At 44.6% G+C, this 17,509-nt stretch overlaps 1 protein-coding gene across 11 annotated transcripts in view; it reads left to right on the top strand.

Moving 5' to 3' along the window:
* Positions 1 to 17,509, top strand: part of aak1a (AP2 associated kinase 1a) — a 39,999-nt gene that overhangs the window by 16,084 nt on the left and 6,406 nt on the right. For 2 of the 11 annotated variants that reach the window (XM_047823009.1, XM_047823017.1), the window contains exons 9-19: positions 1,321 to 1,400; positions 1,491 to 1,648; positions 2,884 to 3,035; positions 4,461 to 4,541; positions 5,372 to 5,565; positions 5,820 to 6,016; positions 6,118 to 6,204; positions 9,052 to 9,165; positions 9,485 to 9,544; positions 10,735 to 10,890; positions 12,383 to 12,451. In XM_047823009.1, coding sequence (XP_047678965.1) covers positions 1,321 to 1,400; positions 1,491 to 1,648; positions 2,884 to 3,035; positions 4,461 to 4,541; positions 5,372 to 5,565; positions 5,820 to 6,016; positions 6,118 to 6,204; positions 9,052 to 9,165; positions 9,485 to 9,544; positions 10,735 to 10,890; positions 12,383 to 12,451 — 1,348 coding nt within the window. Of the gene's footprint in view, positions 1 to 1,320; positions 1,401 to 1,490; positions 1,649 to 2,883; positions 3,036 to 4,460; positions 4,863 to 5,371; positions 5,566 to 5,819; positions 6,017 to 6,117; positions 6,205 to 9,051; positions 9,166 to 9,484; positions 9,545 to 10,734; positions 10,891 to 12,382; positions 12,452 to 12,847; positions 13,349 to 13,394; positions 17,161 to 17,509 lie in introns of those variants that run through there. The other 9 variants (XM_047823016.1, XM_047823018.1, XM_027151507.2 and 6 more) reach the window with 9 other exon arrangements.

Genomic DNA, 17,509 nt, shown 5'->3' with positions numbered 1-17,509 from the left:
TTATCACTGTGGTGATTTATTTCTTATCGAGCCTCAAATGCTTGTTAGCCACATTACTGTTATGTCTCCTGTGCAAAATGAAAGGAAAAACGCCGCATGTTTTATTATCTTTGTCCATTTTTCTTCTTCAAATGTCGGCTGAAGTAGCGATTTAACGTGAAGACGGCTGCAGTAGCGCCCCGTCCTTTATTATTATAAACCCCCCTGAAGAGTGTGATCACCGAGTCATTGCTCTGTTTTTGTGCTTTTCTCATCAGCGCCCATGCTGTGCTGCTAAACCCAAAAATCATTTCCTGTTAGATTTATTCCACACACATCACTGCCGCTTTGCCCCAGAGGGAGTCGGGGGAAGTAGGTTTCCTTTGCAAGCTGCCACTCGGCCGCGTTCCAGCGGCCTGTCGTTGTGTTGAAGGTATAATGGACGCATTGAGTCGGCACGTTAGGGACGGCAAGGCCACGGAGTGCCGTTGATGGCAGCTCGGGCAGAGATTTATTTCTCGAGGTCTTTGTTTCTACAGATCGTATGTTTAATAGGAGCGATGTCAGCGATCTCGATCATAAGACGAAACTCTCGGGTTTGGGTGTTAGATCCTAAAAACAACGAATGTTTATTAATGTGGTATTAACGAGAAACAGCAGAGATGTCGCCGAAAAGGTCGGACGCACAGTCTGAGAGTCGCAGTGCAGTAACATGACACGTCAGCTAGCTGGTGATCTAAGAGATGACGAGCGAGCGACGGGATCAAATTTTGCCTTTTACCGCTTTTCAAGTTTAGTGAATTCTGACCTGCGAATTTGTATCATGCCACAAATGGGCAGACGCATCGTGTCGTGGCGCCTTCAGACAAGCTGGAGGAAACTCTGATAATAGCAGTGTCACGCCATCATGCGTTGTATGACCCGTGTTTCAAAGGATATAAAATGACCATAAAAAGAGAAGCTGCCTGGTTTGTAGTGACATTTCACACAGGAACAGATGGTAGATGGCAAGACACGGTTCAAGCACGTCAGAATCCATGATATGTAGATTTAAGAGGAAAAAAAGGAAACGTTTTGGTGCGTGACGTCATATCTGACAGCAGCCCACGAACAGAGGGTACGGATGAGGATGTGAGCGAGCTGGAGTGTGCGAGTGGCATTGTGGGTAGACAGACATGTAGATTTGAAGTAAAAGTCAAATCATTCTAAAATAAATCATGAAACCCTTTTAGATTTTTGCTTTAAATGAAAAAAATTTAACAAATGAAACTATAAATATGTGTTTTTCTTTTTTTGGTTGTAATGGTGGTTATGATTTTTTTTTTTTCTTTACCCAACCAGAATTCTCTGATTCCTACGAAGCTTCCTGAGCCAATCAGAGCGAGTGAAGCGGTTGCCAAGAAGAGCCAGACTAAAGCCAGGTGAGAGACTACATACACACAGAGATCTTCACTACACCGAGATTGTTGTCTAATGAGAACGTAAGCTATTTCCAAATTTTTTTGTCTTAGACTCACTGATCCAGTCCCCACTACGGCAACCTCCATAGCGCCACGGCAACGGCCCAAAGCGGGCCAGGCTCAGCCGGTCACAGGCATGTTGCCCATACAGCCCGCCCTCACGCCCCGCAAGAGAGCCAACGCCCCGGCCGGACCTGCACAGCCTATCAGTGAGTGGAATTTCTGAGCAAATATAAATAAATAACACACACACAGGGTCAAGTTCCAGTCACGTTGGCGTACGTGCCAGTCTAAACTCTTGAGAGATTTTCTTCTTTATTGACACAGGAAACAGTGTAGATCATTTTGTCAGGCTAAAAACAGAATAAAATCCAGCAGACAGATGGAAAAGGCTTCCACTTGACCAAATTTAGACCAAAACAAATTTTGTCGAATGATTTTCACATCATCTGGCACAAAAATACACAAGACGCTGTGAGGGTAGTGGTGGTTTTGGTGTAATAGTCTGAAGTAGAGCCCTGCGCGGGACTGTTTTTTATAAACCCGCACCCACCCGCTCCCGCTAAATTTCTGACCAGGACCGCCTGGCTAATGTCCAGAATAACAGAATTAAATATGATTGCATTTAAATAATACTAATTCTAATACTAATCTTCTTCTCAATGTCATGTGTTGACTCCATTCTTATTATTAGGCTACACGCCAAATCCCACCGGGTCCCGCGGATCTCCCGCTAAATTTTCTGACCGCCCACTCCCGCCCGGGGCAACAGTGAAAACAACCGCTCCTGCGAGATTTGCGTTGGGTTCCGCGGAAGCCCAATCCCAATGCAGCCCTGTAATCTGAAGCATAGTAGAGATTTATGCTGCTTTAAAGATTAAAGCCCTTAAAGAACTTCACAGCAGCCTTGCAGTATTGACCGAATCGATCGACTTTAGTAATCCTGCTGATTTAATCAATGTGTCACTTTAAGCACTGAATAATGAGGGACCTTAATAGCCAGAATCCTGCTGAGTTGCTATTTGACTATATATAAAATTAATTGAGCTGGTTGTTATGGTGACCTAGTTTGGGCTTTGAGACCAAGCTATCTATCTATTTGTTTGTTTGTTTGTTTGTTTATTGTCTTATGAACTTGATGATGGAGAAGGAAAAAAAAAAAAAGAGAAGCTGGTTTGTCATGCCGTCGTTGCATCCATAAAAATTAGCCGCAATCTAGTGTGAAGCCCTTCACAGAAAAAATGGAGCTTATTATAACAGCAAAGTGGAACTAAATCTGGATGTTCAAAAGAGTTTAATAGGTATAATTTTGCAGGCATCCACAAATCTTTGGTCATACGGTGCGTCTTGAATGGACACTCACTTCTCTTCTGGGTCTGTTTTTAATTATGTTCTTGTATTTTACTTTTAAAAACTTGTTAATTGAATGTTAATCGCCTTACAGGTGTGAACGTTGCCTCTCAGCCACAGAAGCCTCCGCAGCAAACCACGCCCACACCCGTGCAAGCCACGCCCACTCCTCCTCAAGCCACTCCCCAGCATGCTCAGCTTTTCGTGCAGCCCCAAGCTCCAGGTTTCTACCCTCCTCAGCAGCAGGTACAGATTATTCTTCGGTGCAGAAGTGCTACATGACCGTCCAAGAGTTGTCGAACTCTCCATTCTGATTGACCAGAAAGTGTTTATTTAATTTTTAAACTAGTGCCAGTGGTGTAGTCTATTTTTTTGTAGTGAGTATACTGTGATTTTTTTTTTCCCCCCCTCCCAGCCTCATACGCACCCATCCTAGATCGACACCCCATAGGCACCACCACACTCACTAATGCATAAAATATGCATCTACATGTAATTGAGAGCATTATTAAAGACTGCTTATGTGTTATCAACATTCCAATTTATTGTAAGCAACAAAAGACAGTCAGCTGATAAAACCTGTGCTCCAGGTCCTATATTCATATAACATTTAAGGCTTAATGTAATCAGACAAAAAATATAGACTATGAAAGTCAATGGGTACATTTTTCAAAATATCATCTTTTGTGTTAAACAGAAGAAAGAAACTCATACAGTTTTGGAACAAATTGAGGGTGAGGAAATAACACAATTTTCATTTTTGGGTGAACTTTATACCTTTAAGAGCTACAGTTAGCATTAAATGTTATATGAATATGGGACCTGGAGCACAGGTTTTATCAGCTGTCAATTTTCAATGTACATTTCATAGTGAACAATAAACATTTGTTCAGTTTTATCACCAACACTCAGAATATTATGAACTGAATGAACTGGTAGTTTACAAAGCTTTCCAAATACATTTACTCGGGCTGCGGGTGAAGTGTCACCCGAAGCTGCTGTAGCTTTAGGCGCAGGCTTCCGAAAACACTCAGCGTGTAGTTTGAGTCTGCTTTCGTTTCAGATCTTCTCTTACATTAGTTAGTTAATTTCAAATTTGCGCCAAAAAACACCGCTAAGCAACTAATTTTCCTCCTCGGTAGGTGACGTCAGATCAGGTCACAGGCCACGGAAGCCCCAATGGTCCAAAAACGTTAGTGATTCGCAATCGCAACCACAGTCTGTGTTCGCAACACAGACGGGGTGAATTTATGAATGAAAGTTCTGTCACAAAACGATATTGTTACGTATCCTCACGCTTTTTAAGTGGGTATACGGAAATCCTTGGCATTTCCTAGTGGGAATACGGCGTATACCTGCGTATCACGTAGACTACACCACTGACTAGTGCCAAATACAAGGTTTACAATATTAACATGCTCGTTCTAATATATTATTATTGTTTCTATAGCAACAATTAAATCCTGGGGACTTCACATCAGCTAAGACTGATTAGTAAACGGATTACAAGGCATGTCATTTGCCGTAAAGTGATTGATATGGCGAGGCTTTATTACTATAACCCTGTTGTTGGTCGTTTTCCTATAACACGTTCACATTCATGACACAATTCATGAGTTTATCATTTGAGCCACTTTAACCTTGTGTTTTGACCTGATCTACCGGTTTTAGCTGTCACTCCAAGCACAGAACCTCTACCCATCCCATCATCAGGGCATCAGCTCACCTGCACCGTCTGCTGCGTCTGCACAGGCAAGAACTAAAGCCAAGGCCCCTCCTCCTCCTCCTCCTCCTTCTGCTTTACCCCATGTGAATGCACAACACGCTCCTCCACCAGCCCCAGTGCAGGCCAGAACCAAAGCTATGGCCCCTACGCCACCTGTGCAGTATTCTCACATCACACCCGGACACACAAAAATGAAAGCTATGGCTCCACCACCACCACCAATCCAGCAACAGCAGCTACCGGCGGCGGCTAATCCTGTGTCTATCCCTCCATCTTTTAAAGCGTCTCCTCCATCACCTCCGGTTCTACAGGGGGCACCGGCTCCTGGTATAAACTCTGAGGAGATGGTAATTCAAGAGCAGCTGGAAGTGATCTTTTGCTGGGTGCAATTTTCCTGAAATTTTCCCCGGAATATTCCACTTCTTGTGTACCTGATGTATTTTTATTTTTTTCCGTAGGCTAGTCCTGACAGTTTTTGTTTTTCGTACCGTATGCTGATAATCGGCACCTCACAGACTTATTTAGGTACACAACTCAAGTGGAACGCTTCCTTCTAACGTTTCATGGCCGCAGCTCCCCTTTACATGCAGATACTTTCAGGATTATATAGTTGCTTAATAACCTGATGGTGAACTTTCTCCCGGTTCTTACTGTTTCTGTCCTGACGTTCAGTCGGTTATTAACAATAGCAGTGGTTCTGTAATAGAGTAGCTTGTCCTTTTGTTCTGATTCATCTTTTTTCACTAACCAACATCTTCTATTTCCAGATTAAGTGGTCCTTTCTCACTTGGGTGGTGTCTCATATTATTTGTTTTTGACCAAACCTAACCGAAGGATTTCTGTTTTCTTTGCTTAGCCGTTCGCAGGCGGGCGCTCGGGCCAAAAAGTGGGCTCTCTGACTCCGCCCTCATCTCCGAAGGCGGCCCCTCGCGGGGGTCACAGGCGCATTCTGAGTGATGTCACACACAGCACCATATTCGGAGTTCCTGTCAGCAAGTCCACTCAGCTGCTGCAGGCCGCTGCTGCCGAAGCCAGTCTCAACAAGTCCAAGTGAGCTCCGTCCGTTCTTCCGTCTATACATCTATCGATCAGTCAGTCAGCAGAACGTTTCCTATAGCCGTGTAGGCATCAATAACGTTACCTAACGCACCCAAGCTGAAGCCATGGCGCCTCTTCCGCTGCTCCTGCTATGGATTCCTAGTACACTATACATCCATTTATCTGTCATTCAGCAAAACGTTTCCTGAAAGTATGAATCTGACCACAACTGAGCTGAGCATGTTCTCTTTGTGTTTCTGCTCCAGATCAGCCAGCACCACCCCCTCCGGCTCCCCGCGCTCCTCTCAGCAGAGCGTGTACACGGCGGGCGAGGTCGGTACCCAGAGCACCACCCCTGTGGCACATGCTGGTTCACAGCCCTCCTGGAACCCATTTGGGGACGATAACTTCTCCAAACTTACAGCCGAAGAGCTGCTTAACAAGGACTTTGCCAAACTGGATGGTAAGATCGATGTCGGTTTAATTAGGAAGATAGATGACGGCGAACGGTTCGCTTTAGATCAGGTTGCTCATGTGGTTGTTTGTGGGTGTGTTTACAAAAAGCAAAAGCTCCAGAGAAGTCCTCTACAGAGAACCTGATCTCAGGGTTACAACCTGCAGCCCCAAGCAAAGGCCTTCCCCAGTGTACAGGTATATACCCAGTTCTTTCATTTTATACGGTCTCTTTTTGCTTTGTGATTCTGAGGACAGCTTCCTGCCCTTGTTCTGTCCTTTCCTGGTTCTTTCCTGTCTACCTATCCTTTAGTTCGGTGTAAATCCAGTGTAGTCCTTTTAGCTTTCTCTTTAATAAAGTTTACATCATTCTCTGTGTGAAGTCTCGTGGGTCTTGTGCATGTCTTCCAGAAATAGAAACCCGATAGTAATCCCGAATCCGCTTCATTCTCACGTGTGTGGATTTGTAGCACTTCCTGGTTGCCCAGATATACAGCAAGGACTCATGGCAGTTTTGTTTGTGTTGCCTTCAATGTTCTTCAGAGAACATGTTTGATAACTGGACTTGATTGAACTTCCCTTAGTTTTCTCTGTCAGAGTTTTCAATAGGATATTATGACTGTGCAGTGATGTATTCAATAAGAGATCTTGTTGAATAAGTAACCATTATGCTAATTGTTTTGAGTCTAGGTTTGTAGAAACTGTGGAATGAACTGCACAGCTCCAGTAGTCATAGAGAAAGTTGTGGTGAATGCCGCAAGGGTTGTTGTGTGTAAATGCTACATACTGTACGTTGGAGGAAGAGGATAGTTTAATCCTTGTAGCTCTTAAGCAGGGTTTGGCTGACCTTTCTAGATCTGATGACACACACACACAGTGACAGGAGATGTTGCTTTGTGTAATTAAGGCCCAGGTAAACCCTCTGTAGCCGGATTTGAATGGCATAGAATAGCTTTGTGTGTACACTCGGGTCATGTGAAAGTCATCTGGCAGCCTGTTGCGTCACTCGCGCATGCATGCGCGCACACACACAGAGAGACAGAGACACACACAGAGAGACACACACAGAGAGACACACACAGAGAGACACACACAGAGAGACACACACAGAGAGACACACACAGAGAGACACACACAGAGACACACACAGAGAGAGACACACACACACACACACACACACACACACACACACATACAGACACACACACACTTGCTTGCTACACAGATGAAAGCCAGGTTGAAAATCCTTATCTGAAAATGATCCTGTTTCTCAAGATTCATTAAAAAAAAAAACAGGTATAAATGGCTTGAACTTTTGGTTTGTCCCCCTGACTCCTAGTGAAAAGGACAAAGCAGCAGGTCTGCTGCTCTGTCTCCTGAGTGTCTGTGACCCTTCCCACCCCCTGCTGATCCTAGAACCCTGCCCGTACAGTCCTGTCAGTCCTGTGAGTAAAGACAGGCCTTGGAGTTACAGCTTTAGGAGAAAGAGGACCACCGATATTTCAAACTTTCCCCTCTGAATTATATTTACAATTACAGAACAGAAATGTATAATAAGTGGCTGCCCTGAAGAGGCATAAAACTATTGTGATGTGCTATGTTGTTATTTCAACTATTTGGATGGCAGATACATCCAAATATTACCAAAATTACCGTCGAGTGCAGGGAGTCGAGTGCAGGGAGTCGAGTGCAGGGAGTCGAGTGCAGGGAGTCGAGTGCAGGGAGTCGAGTGCAGGGAGTCGAGTGCAGGGAGTCGAGTGCAGGGAGTCGAGTGCAGGGAGTCGAGTGCAGGGAGTCGAGTGCAGGGAGTCGAGTGCAGGGAGTCGAGTGCAGGGAGTCGAGTGCAGGGAGTCGAGTGCAGGGAGTCGAGTGCAGGGAGTCACTTAACCCAGGGAGTTTAGTGTTAGTACTTGATTCAAGGAGTTATCTTAAGAGTCACTTGACTAAAGAGTCAAGTGCTGGAGAGTCAAGGTGATTGGATGCGGTCCACCCATCCAACTGCTCCCAACAGAATAGGAGCTGGAGCTCACAAATCCTGATGATGCCATCTGTGGCCAAAGAAGCAAAACGATGTGAGCTTCTCTTCTTCACATGGACCACAGCATGAATCACTCTGCATTACATATGTCAGCTGAATTCCGCTTAAAAAAAACAACCTCTGGATTACTCACTGTTACTTATAGATTATTGGTTCTTAACTATTAAGTGTTAGAGTCAAAATAATGAGATATTATGTTGAAATAACAAAATAGCACTTAAAAAAAACTTTTTGATCCTGTAGTACAGTGCTTCTGTATCTATACATCTCCATGTCTATTGACCGTTAAAGCTAAGGTTTGAGGAATTGATGGTCCTTAACCTCGAGGTCACCACGCGCACCGTCAGCGTCTTTGCAGACCCAGCCGTCACTCTGTACTGACACGCATGCGCTAGCGCTAGCGGCTGGTTTCTGTTCTGGCTGCACTACGTACAGATCCTTAATAGTGCAACTGTTTGACTGATGCACACTGTGTAGTGTTAAGGATGATTACATCATAGGTTTGGCTGGGGTTTTTTTTTTATCCCCACTTCTTACACATCAGTGGAAACATCACGAGAGCCGTGTAGGTTGTGGCTCAGCTAACAGCTTGTTGTGGAATGTTCTGGAAATGGAGCTCAGATGCTAACGAGGCAGCTGCTGTGTGGTGTCTGTGTTCTTCACTAAACACGGCCGAGATCCTCTCTGTAACGAGCTGCTGTCGAGATCTGATGAAACGCCTGCACTGATTTCAATTAAACCTTCAATAACCTGTGATGGATTTGTCTCTTCTCTTCTCTTCTCTTCTCTTCTCTTGTCTTCTCTTGTCTTCTCGTATTTCTCTCTGATTGTTTTATACTCATTTCTTCTCCTCTCTTCTCACTCCTTCTCTGCTTTTCTTTCTCTACTTCTCCTTTCTTCTCACTCCTCAAAACTCTTCCCTTCCTATCCACATTTCCTCTTTGTTGCTTATCTCTTGTCCTTTTTTTATCTCCTACACTTTATAATCCCCCCCCCCCTCCGAGTAGAGAAGTTGATTGAGGGTTTGAAGTCTCCAGAGCCTTCCTCCTCCTCCTCTTCCTCCCTGCTTCCCCCTGATCTCCCTCTGAACGACCCTTTTAGTCCTGCAGACTCCAGTCATGGTAAACCTCCACCTCTGTTTATCCTCCCGGTTCTCTCTCTCTCTCTCTCTCTTTCCTTCCTCATACCCTGCAGACTAATTTTTTCCTCCACGGTCGTCACCTTGATGAAGCCGAGGATGCTCATCCATCTGTTGCTTGCCTCTTTTTTTTTTATGCCTGGTTTCTGTCACTCTTCTCCATCTTCTCTCTCCCATCTGTCTCTTACTGCATGACTTACTCTGAGAGCTCGCTTCCTTTCATCGACCGCTGTCTTAAAAAAAGACTGGAAATGAAAGGACGATCTTTTTACTAATCAGGTTCTCCTTCTCTTCGTACACAGTCATGATGGATGCGCTCATTCCCGGTCTGGAGTCTCTGCACACTGATCCAGTGTTGCCAGGTCAGTGCAAATTCCTCTTTCTTTTAATCGACTCAAGAAAAAAACTAGAACTGTTTCTCTTTAACTTCTAAGAATTAAATGTATATCCCAGTTAAAAGATAATTGCACTACTGAGATAATCTACAAGGTCCTTAAACAGGAAGTGTGGTTTGTAAGCGGGATCAAATCTGAACATCTTATCTTTCTGTGCTCGGATCCCACCAGGATGAATCATTTCCGTCATTCGTAAATGACTTGCCTTTGGCGTGAGAGAGTAGGCAGGCTCTTACTAATTCGATGCTTCCTGTCATCACTCGTTAATTAGCGTTTGTGTGCCGGTCGACCGTGATGAAGGCGGAATGTCGAAGGTTGTCCACAAGGTCGATCGCAGGACTTTCTCACAAATATTACGCATTCGGTTCTTCTATTTTAAGGTTTTTAATCGTTCTCGTTGCACGTCGCTGGCTCGGCTGATTCCTTTTTCATTCCCTTTTCTTTCACTTTCACAATTCTTTATAAAACTACTCGGGTCACGGGGAGTCTGTGCCTATCTCAGGCATCATCGAGCATCGAGGCAGGATACACCCCCTGACGTGGTGCCAACCCATCACAGGGCACACACACACTCTCATTCACTCACACACTACGGACAATTTTCCAGAGATGCCAATCAACCTACCATGCATGTGTTTGGACCAGGGGAGGAAACCGGAGTACCCGGAGGAAACCCCCGAGGCACAGGGAGAACATGCAAACTCCACACACACAAGGCAGAGGCGGGAGTCGAACCCAGATCCTCGAGGTGTGAGGCGAACATGCTAACCACTAAGCCACCGTGCCCCTCTCTTTATAAATCAGTCTGTTACAAATGCTTCATAGTGATTATTCATGATCATTACAGACACTTGATGCACAGTAGCTTGTTGCACAGTGCACAGCGTAGATTTTACATGCGCTCGAGCAGCTTCGCAGCCACGGAGCTGAGTTTTTCGTCTCCTCACGTCCTGATGGGATCGGATCATCTTTGAGAGCTTTGAATGCTTCAGATATCCAAGTTATCTCTCAGTCACTAGAGAACCAGCTGGAGGGGCTTTCCCCAAGCATCACACTAACATTTCCTTTCTCTCAACCTGCTTCACAACCTCTTTTTATGCTTTCGACGATCCTCACTCCGTTATCTGTACATAACTGGCCTCCTCTCTGTCATCCAGATGCCCTGGGTGGAGGGGAGTCTCTCCTTGGTGGTCTCCTGCTCTCTCATTCCTTACCGGGAGTTCAGGTCCTGCCGTCTCCAATGTCCTCCACCGGCGCGCAACCTCTGGAGCAGTTCCTTCCAGGTCCGGAGGCCAGTGCACAGCTCCAGCCGGGTAAGACACGCACTCGTGACTATCGGGTTGACAACAGGTCCAAACAAGTAGGCGGGTCTTTGCTCTTAAGTCATATTTTGATACGCCGTTTTCTTGCTATTCTTAAAGAAAGTTCAGGAATAAATGAGCTGTTTTTCCACTGACATCAGGGTGGAATCTATTTAGTTCTCTCCGCTCGTTAGGATTCCCACGTTAGCAAAGCCGACACCGGCGGCTTCCGATCCTCCGTTCAGCTCCGAATTAAGCAGTTTTCCATCAGGGAGAAATCCGGCTGCTCACTCTGATTGTGAAAGATATCAATACAGATGATAGACATGAAATGAACTTACTCGTAGGGACTGGATAATGTTTACAAAAACACAAGCCTTCTCTTTCACACTGAGCTTTTCTTGTTCCTGTACTACCTGTCACTTTTATTTATATTTTCTGCTTTCTCTCCCCCTCTTTCTTTCTCTCTCTCTCTCTCTCTCTCTCTCTCTCTCTCTCTCTCGTGCGTGCGCTCTCTCTCCCCATCTCTCTCTCTCTCTTGTGCGTGCGCTCTCTCTCCCCATCTCTCTCTCTCTCTCTCTCTCTTGTGCGTGCGCTCTCTCTCCCCATCTCTCTCTCTCTCTCTCTCTCTCTTGTGCGTGCGCTCTCTCTCCCCATCTCTCTCTCTCTCTCTCTCTCTCTTGTGCGTGCTCTCTCTCTCCCCATCTCTCTCTCTCTCTCTCTCTCTCTTGTGCGTGCGCTCTCTCTCCCCATCTCTCTCTCTCTCTCTCTCTCTTGTGCGTGCTCTCTCTCTCCCCATCTCTCTCTCTCTCTCTCTCTCTTGTGCGTGCTCTCTCTCTCCCCATCTCTCTCTCTCTCTCTTGTGCGTGCGCTCTCTCTCCCCATCTCTCTCTCTCTCTCTCTCTCTTGTGCGTGCGCTCTCTCTCCCCATCTCTCTCTCTCTCTCGTGCGTGCTCTCTCCCCCATCTCTCTCTCTCGTGCGTGTGCTCTCTCTCCCCATCTCTCTCTCTCTCTCTCTCTCTCTCGTGCGTGTGCTCTCTCCCCCATCTCTCTCTCTCTCTCCCCCATCTCTCTCTCTCTCTCTCTCTCTCGTGCGTGTGCTCTCTACGCCATCTCTCTCTCTCTCTCCCCCATCTCTCTCTCTCTCTCGTGCGTGTGCTCTCTCCCCCATCTCTCTCTCTTTCCCCCCACCTATCTCACGCTCTCCCCCCTCACTCTTTTTCTCTCTCCCCATCTATTTCATTCTTTCCCTCTCTCTCTTTCTCTATCTCTCTCTACCTCTCTCTTTCTTCACCCTCCCTCGCTTTCTCCCCCCCTCTCCCCTCCTCTCTCGCTCTCTCTCTCTCCCCCCTCTCTTTCTCTCTCTCTCTCGCTCTCTTCCCCCCTCTCTTTCTCTCTCTCTCTCGCTCTCTTCCCCCCTCTCTTTCTCTCTCTCTCTCTCTCTCTCTCTCTCTCTCTCCGTTTTTGCCCTTACCTGCTCGGCTCACCGCCGTATCCTCTCCAGCTCTGGATCAGAACCCCGACAGCCAGTTTGACCCCATTCCAATGCTCATCTCCAAAACCCACAGCCAAGGTAAGGAACAGGAAAAGGAACAAAATCCCAATCACATACCTCCGACAAACACCCCACCGCAAACTCCCCCCCCCCCAACTCTATTATCTAATAACTCTGTCTACTCTATTAGCTGTAAATGAAACAAACAGTGCTGCAGGTTAGATTTTTACAGGTAGCTCGATGAGGTGAATCAGTGAGGCTCGATGACTAAACATTTATCTTGAAGAAAGATATAAAGCTGTAAGATATTTCATCAGAAATAGTTTTAACTCACATTCTGGTTAATCAAAGAGACATTTTATCCGATTTTAAAAGGCTGTATTTGTTGAAATGTATAAATCTTAACAAATAAATAAACAGCACCAGTCAGCAACCAGCTCAGTCTCAGGTTATCTTTTTTTTTTTTCCATCTAGGTTTTATTTATTACCCAATCACAGCAGTGTCGTCTGAGCGTCCTTCACACCTCCAGTGAAAACCGCATGACTTACAGTGATATCATTTGCTAGGCGTTTACGTCACGTTAAAGATTTCACTCCGAAATCATCCGAGTCACATTCCAAACCCCGTCGCCGTCTCTGGAGCAGAACAGGAAGTCGCTTCGATTTTTCATCTCTGAAATGCTGTAGCTACTCACGAGGAACCTCCACTTACTTTTTTTTTTTTTTTCCCCTTCCCTCTTTCCTCCATAACCCATAATAATGTCTATCACACCCTTCATTTTCCATTCCTTTTTTTCTTTTTTTAACCTTTCTGTTTCCTTTATGCTGTTTACATGCTTGCTTTTTTTTTGTTGCTTTTATCATATTTTGCACGAAACGCCGCTTTTTTTCTTTCCTCTTCTGTCTTTCATCTTTGTCTACTTTCCCTTTCTCATTCCACTTTTTTTTCTCCTCTCCCTCTCTCTCTCTCTCTCTCTTTTCTCTCTTCTCTCTTCATCTCTTTCTTTCTGGCATGTTCTAGGTGGTAGCAACAGTGGCAGCTCAGAGACCGGTCTGCCCAATCTGGCTTGCTCCCTGCTGCTGGTGGACCAGCTCATCGACTTGTAGAAGACACACAGAGAGAGAGAGAGGGATAGAAAGAGAGAAAGAGGGGTAGAGGGACGACAAAAAAAAACTGCAGGGAAAATGTGCAATTCATAAACAAAGCTATAGTTTAGGTCATGACTGATACCATATAATACTATACACGATCCTGAAAGATTGCGTCCTCCTCCTCTGTCTGTCTGTCCTTCCCATTATATTTCTTCTGTTGCCTTGTCATTTCCTTTCAAATCCATCGACGCCGTACGAGCACAGAGCAGGACAGCATAAAATCCGTTCCACAAGAACGCTCGGATTTACAAGATTAACAGCAAATCCTTCCAGCAATAGCAGTAATTAGATACTTGGCCATTTATTCAGGAGCTCTTGTTCGATCGCTCGTACCGGCGTCTGCACGGTATCGCACACATAAAAGTATTGTACGATCGTAAAACGTGGTCTTCATGGCTTTTGATTATGTTTTTGGGTTTTGTCCCAATCCTAGCACACAAGTGTCCTCCTACCTGTCCTTACCAACGTCGGTTCCCAGAATGTGGTGTTCAGGTTTTGGACGCTAAAATGCCCCTTCGCCAAAGTGTAAAGCAGCCCTCAGTCTAATACATCTCCAGTCATCTGCTCCATTATCGAATGTCTAGACGTTCCCCGAGGCCACAAATCCAATAGACTATATATACACGTATGGCAGAGGTATTTAGCTCAGAAGCACCTACATATATAAATAAAGAGCTGGATAAACTGCTAATAGGAGAGAATAGTGACCGCAGCAACCTTTTAATGGCTAAAGATTTATTTCAAGACGTTTCAAAGCGGTTGTGTGCTGCATCGTGGCTCTGTCATGCCCATCGTGGCTCTGTCATGCCCATCTGTCATGCCCATCGTGGCTCTGTCATGCCCATCGTGGCTCTGTCATGCCCATCGTGGCTCTGTCATGCCCATCGTGGCTCTGTCATACCCTATAGCTGATCTCTGAGCCGATAAGTTGGGGAAGTCGTGGCCTAATGGTTAAAGAGTCTGACTCCTAACCCTAAGGTTGGGGGTTCGAGCCGGCCACGACTGAGGTGCCCTTGAGCAACACCCCCCCCCCCCCCTCCGGCTGTGTGTGTGCACTTTGGATGGGTTAAACAAATTCTGAGTATGGGTCACCGTACTTAGCCGTATGTCACGTCACTTATAAGATGCACTTGTATCGGTCACGTCCATGTATATTAGAGCCGTGATACAGCGCCCCCTGGTGCAGAGAGAGTTATGAGCCTTCTCGAGGTGCTTAAACACTCAACCTTCTGATCAATAATCCAGAGCCTTACCCATTACTTCACTACTGCCCCATTAACAGAACAACTTCATCGAGCTTTGAAAGAGGATCTGCTACAGAAGAGCAGAAAGAGTCAGAAGCTCTGAATGCTGGTTTTATGATCAATGTTATATAATATCATTTTGCATGATTCGGGCTCGTAGAACATTCTAGACTTTAGAGGGCACAACCATACACAGGAAGTCCCTCTGCTTAGCGTCGCGTCTGCTTGCTAATCGCTGTAACGTCCATTAATAATAATGTTGACATGCGCACCGTATGTCGGTGCACGCGCAGTATCGGCTCTGGACGTATCAGCAGTATCAGCACATGATATCACGATGTATTCCCGCTGCTGTGTATGCACATCAAAATGATATGAAATATGATCAGAGATTAGAAATCCAGCTTTATTGCTATTCTCAGGACGTGTCATCATTATCGTTTATTGCCTCCGTGTCTTCTGCTTCTGATTTGCTTTATTCGTTTGAAATTCATTTGGTTCTTTTAAAGCTCATGTCGCTTTCTGCCTTTCGGCTTTCGACCAAATTTGCATGACGTGCTTTATTTATTTAACATCTATCGCATTTATGAATGTTTTTGTTTTCATTAGAGAGAGAGAGAGAAAAAAAAGCTGTATGTGCATATCCGACATATGAAACTTTTAGACTATGAATCATTTAAACGGTAGCGGTCAATATTGTTCTGCATGAATGTACATCTACACAACCTACATGACCTTAATAATCACATTTATTACAGTCTATGAAGTGCGTTATTTTGTACATCTGAAGATCATAAATCTGTGCTTTTCTTGTTCCTCTTCTCCTTGTGTGAGATGAATCACACTGTTTTGCTTTGCTGGGGATCGATGCTCTATTAATCATTTTGTATTAGAAAAAATACAAATACTTGAGCTGCAGTTTAAGTGTGCAGTTTGTAATATATCCAACTTTGCAAATGTGCAGTGGGTCTTTGTTTAAATTGTTTCAAACTGTCCCTTTAAATGAAAATTACACACTGTCTCTTTAAATGAAAATTACAAACTTTCCCCTTTAACTCAAAATTACAGCCTGTCCCTTTAAATAAATATTACAGCCTGCCCCTTTAAATCAAAATTACAGCCTGTCCCTTTAAATAAATATTACAGCCTGCCCCTTTAAATCAAAATTACAGCCTGTCCCTTTAAATAAATATTACAGCCTGCCCCTTTAAATCAAAATTACAGCCTGTCCCTTTAAATAAATATTACAGCCTGCCCCTTTAAATCAAAATTACAGCCTGTCCCTTTAAATAAATATTACAGCCTGTCCCTTTAAATAAAAATTACAGGCTGCCCTTTTAAATAAAAATTACAGGCTGCCCCTTTAAATAAAAATTATAGCCTGCCACTTTAAATAAAAATTACAGGCTGCCCCTTTAAATAAAAATTACAGGCTGCCCCTTTAAATAAAAATTACAGACTTCCCCTTTAAATAAAAATTACAGGCTGCCCCTTTAAATAAAAATTACAGACTGCCTCTTTTACACTCTAATTTCAGTTGTTTTTTTTGTTTGTTTGTTTGTTTGTTTTAAAGCTTGTTTTGTAATCCATTTATGAGAGATGTATGAAAAGATTGTAGACATCCCTCATCCTTCTCTTTAGCCGGGGCTTATGATGGAATCGACTTCCTGAGGTCGCTGCCCTGTTTCAATCGAGTATGAACTTTTTTCTCTCCATGCTGCAGGAATGGGGCGATTCGAGCGATACGGCGTCCGTCGTACATTTCGGTAACCGTATAATAAATATTACACAGACAGAGGTGCCAAGCTAGTAAAGCCGAGCCGGAGCGTGTCCTCAGAGAGCATGCTACAGATGACAGGTCTTTACGGTTCCATCATGTTATTACTTTGAGAATTATGCTAACATATGAAAACAGCCTGCTACCTTTCACAGGCTGCCGTGTGCATGCTGACGTCCTCGCTAAAGCACGAGTCTGTCATCCACATGTCACTGATGGTAACGTTCACAGTTTTAGTTTGGTTTTACCACATCATTCCTTACCGAACTCTGAAGTGTTAAACGTATTGCTGGTGTAATTCTGTACATTTTTCTGTAGTAAACGTGTCCATTCTCCTCGTTCAGTCGTATCGTCCGGGTGTATGCAGGTTGTAACGTGGCTGACCTATGCAATACTATCCTCCATACACACAACACGCACATCTGCTAAGCGATTTAGCATCACTGATAGTCCAGCTCTTTCATATAGCATCGTATGGCTTATTCCATCCGGTTAGCAAAGCATGACAAAAACACTCGCAGGTATTTTGTCAGTCTGGAAGATTGGATGATGTATTTTTATGAAATAACGATGAAAAGATTGAGGTGTTGAATAAACATGTAAATGTGAACAGACGTCCATAGTGTGGTGTTGTATTTGTCCTTCAAAGTCATGCGGCGTGGAGCGAAACGGAGAAAAGACAAGAGATCCGATATGATCACAGGCCTCACACTGTGAGGTCTTTCTTAAGTCTTTTTACCAGAATCCAGAAACTGGAATTTGCTTCTGTTTGGTTGTGTCCTTGTTAATCATTGAATGTCTTTGGGCCTTTTTACACCCGGTCACTTCACGTGTTGTCTCTGAGCCGATAGCTATCTGATTTGTTAAAACTGTTCCGTTTACATCAGGCCACATAAACGTGTCTCGGCGAATCAGATATCGATCCGATCTTTCTACTCCCGCCCAAAATGCTAATATATTTGA

Source organism: Tachysurus fulvidraco, chromosome 14 (genome assembly GCF_022655615.1).
Source record: "Tachysurus fulvidraco isolate hzauxx_2018 chromosome 14, HZAU_PFXX_2.0, whole genome shotgun sequence".
Lineage (NCBI taxonomy): Eukaryota > Metazoa > Chordata > Actinopteri > Siluriformes > Bagridae > Tachysurus > Tachysurus fulvidraco.
The sequence above is the reverse complement of the archived record's forward strand: the minus strand, read 5'-3'. Positions and strand labels throughout refer to the sequence as shown.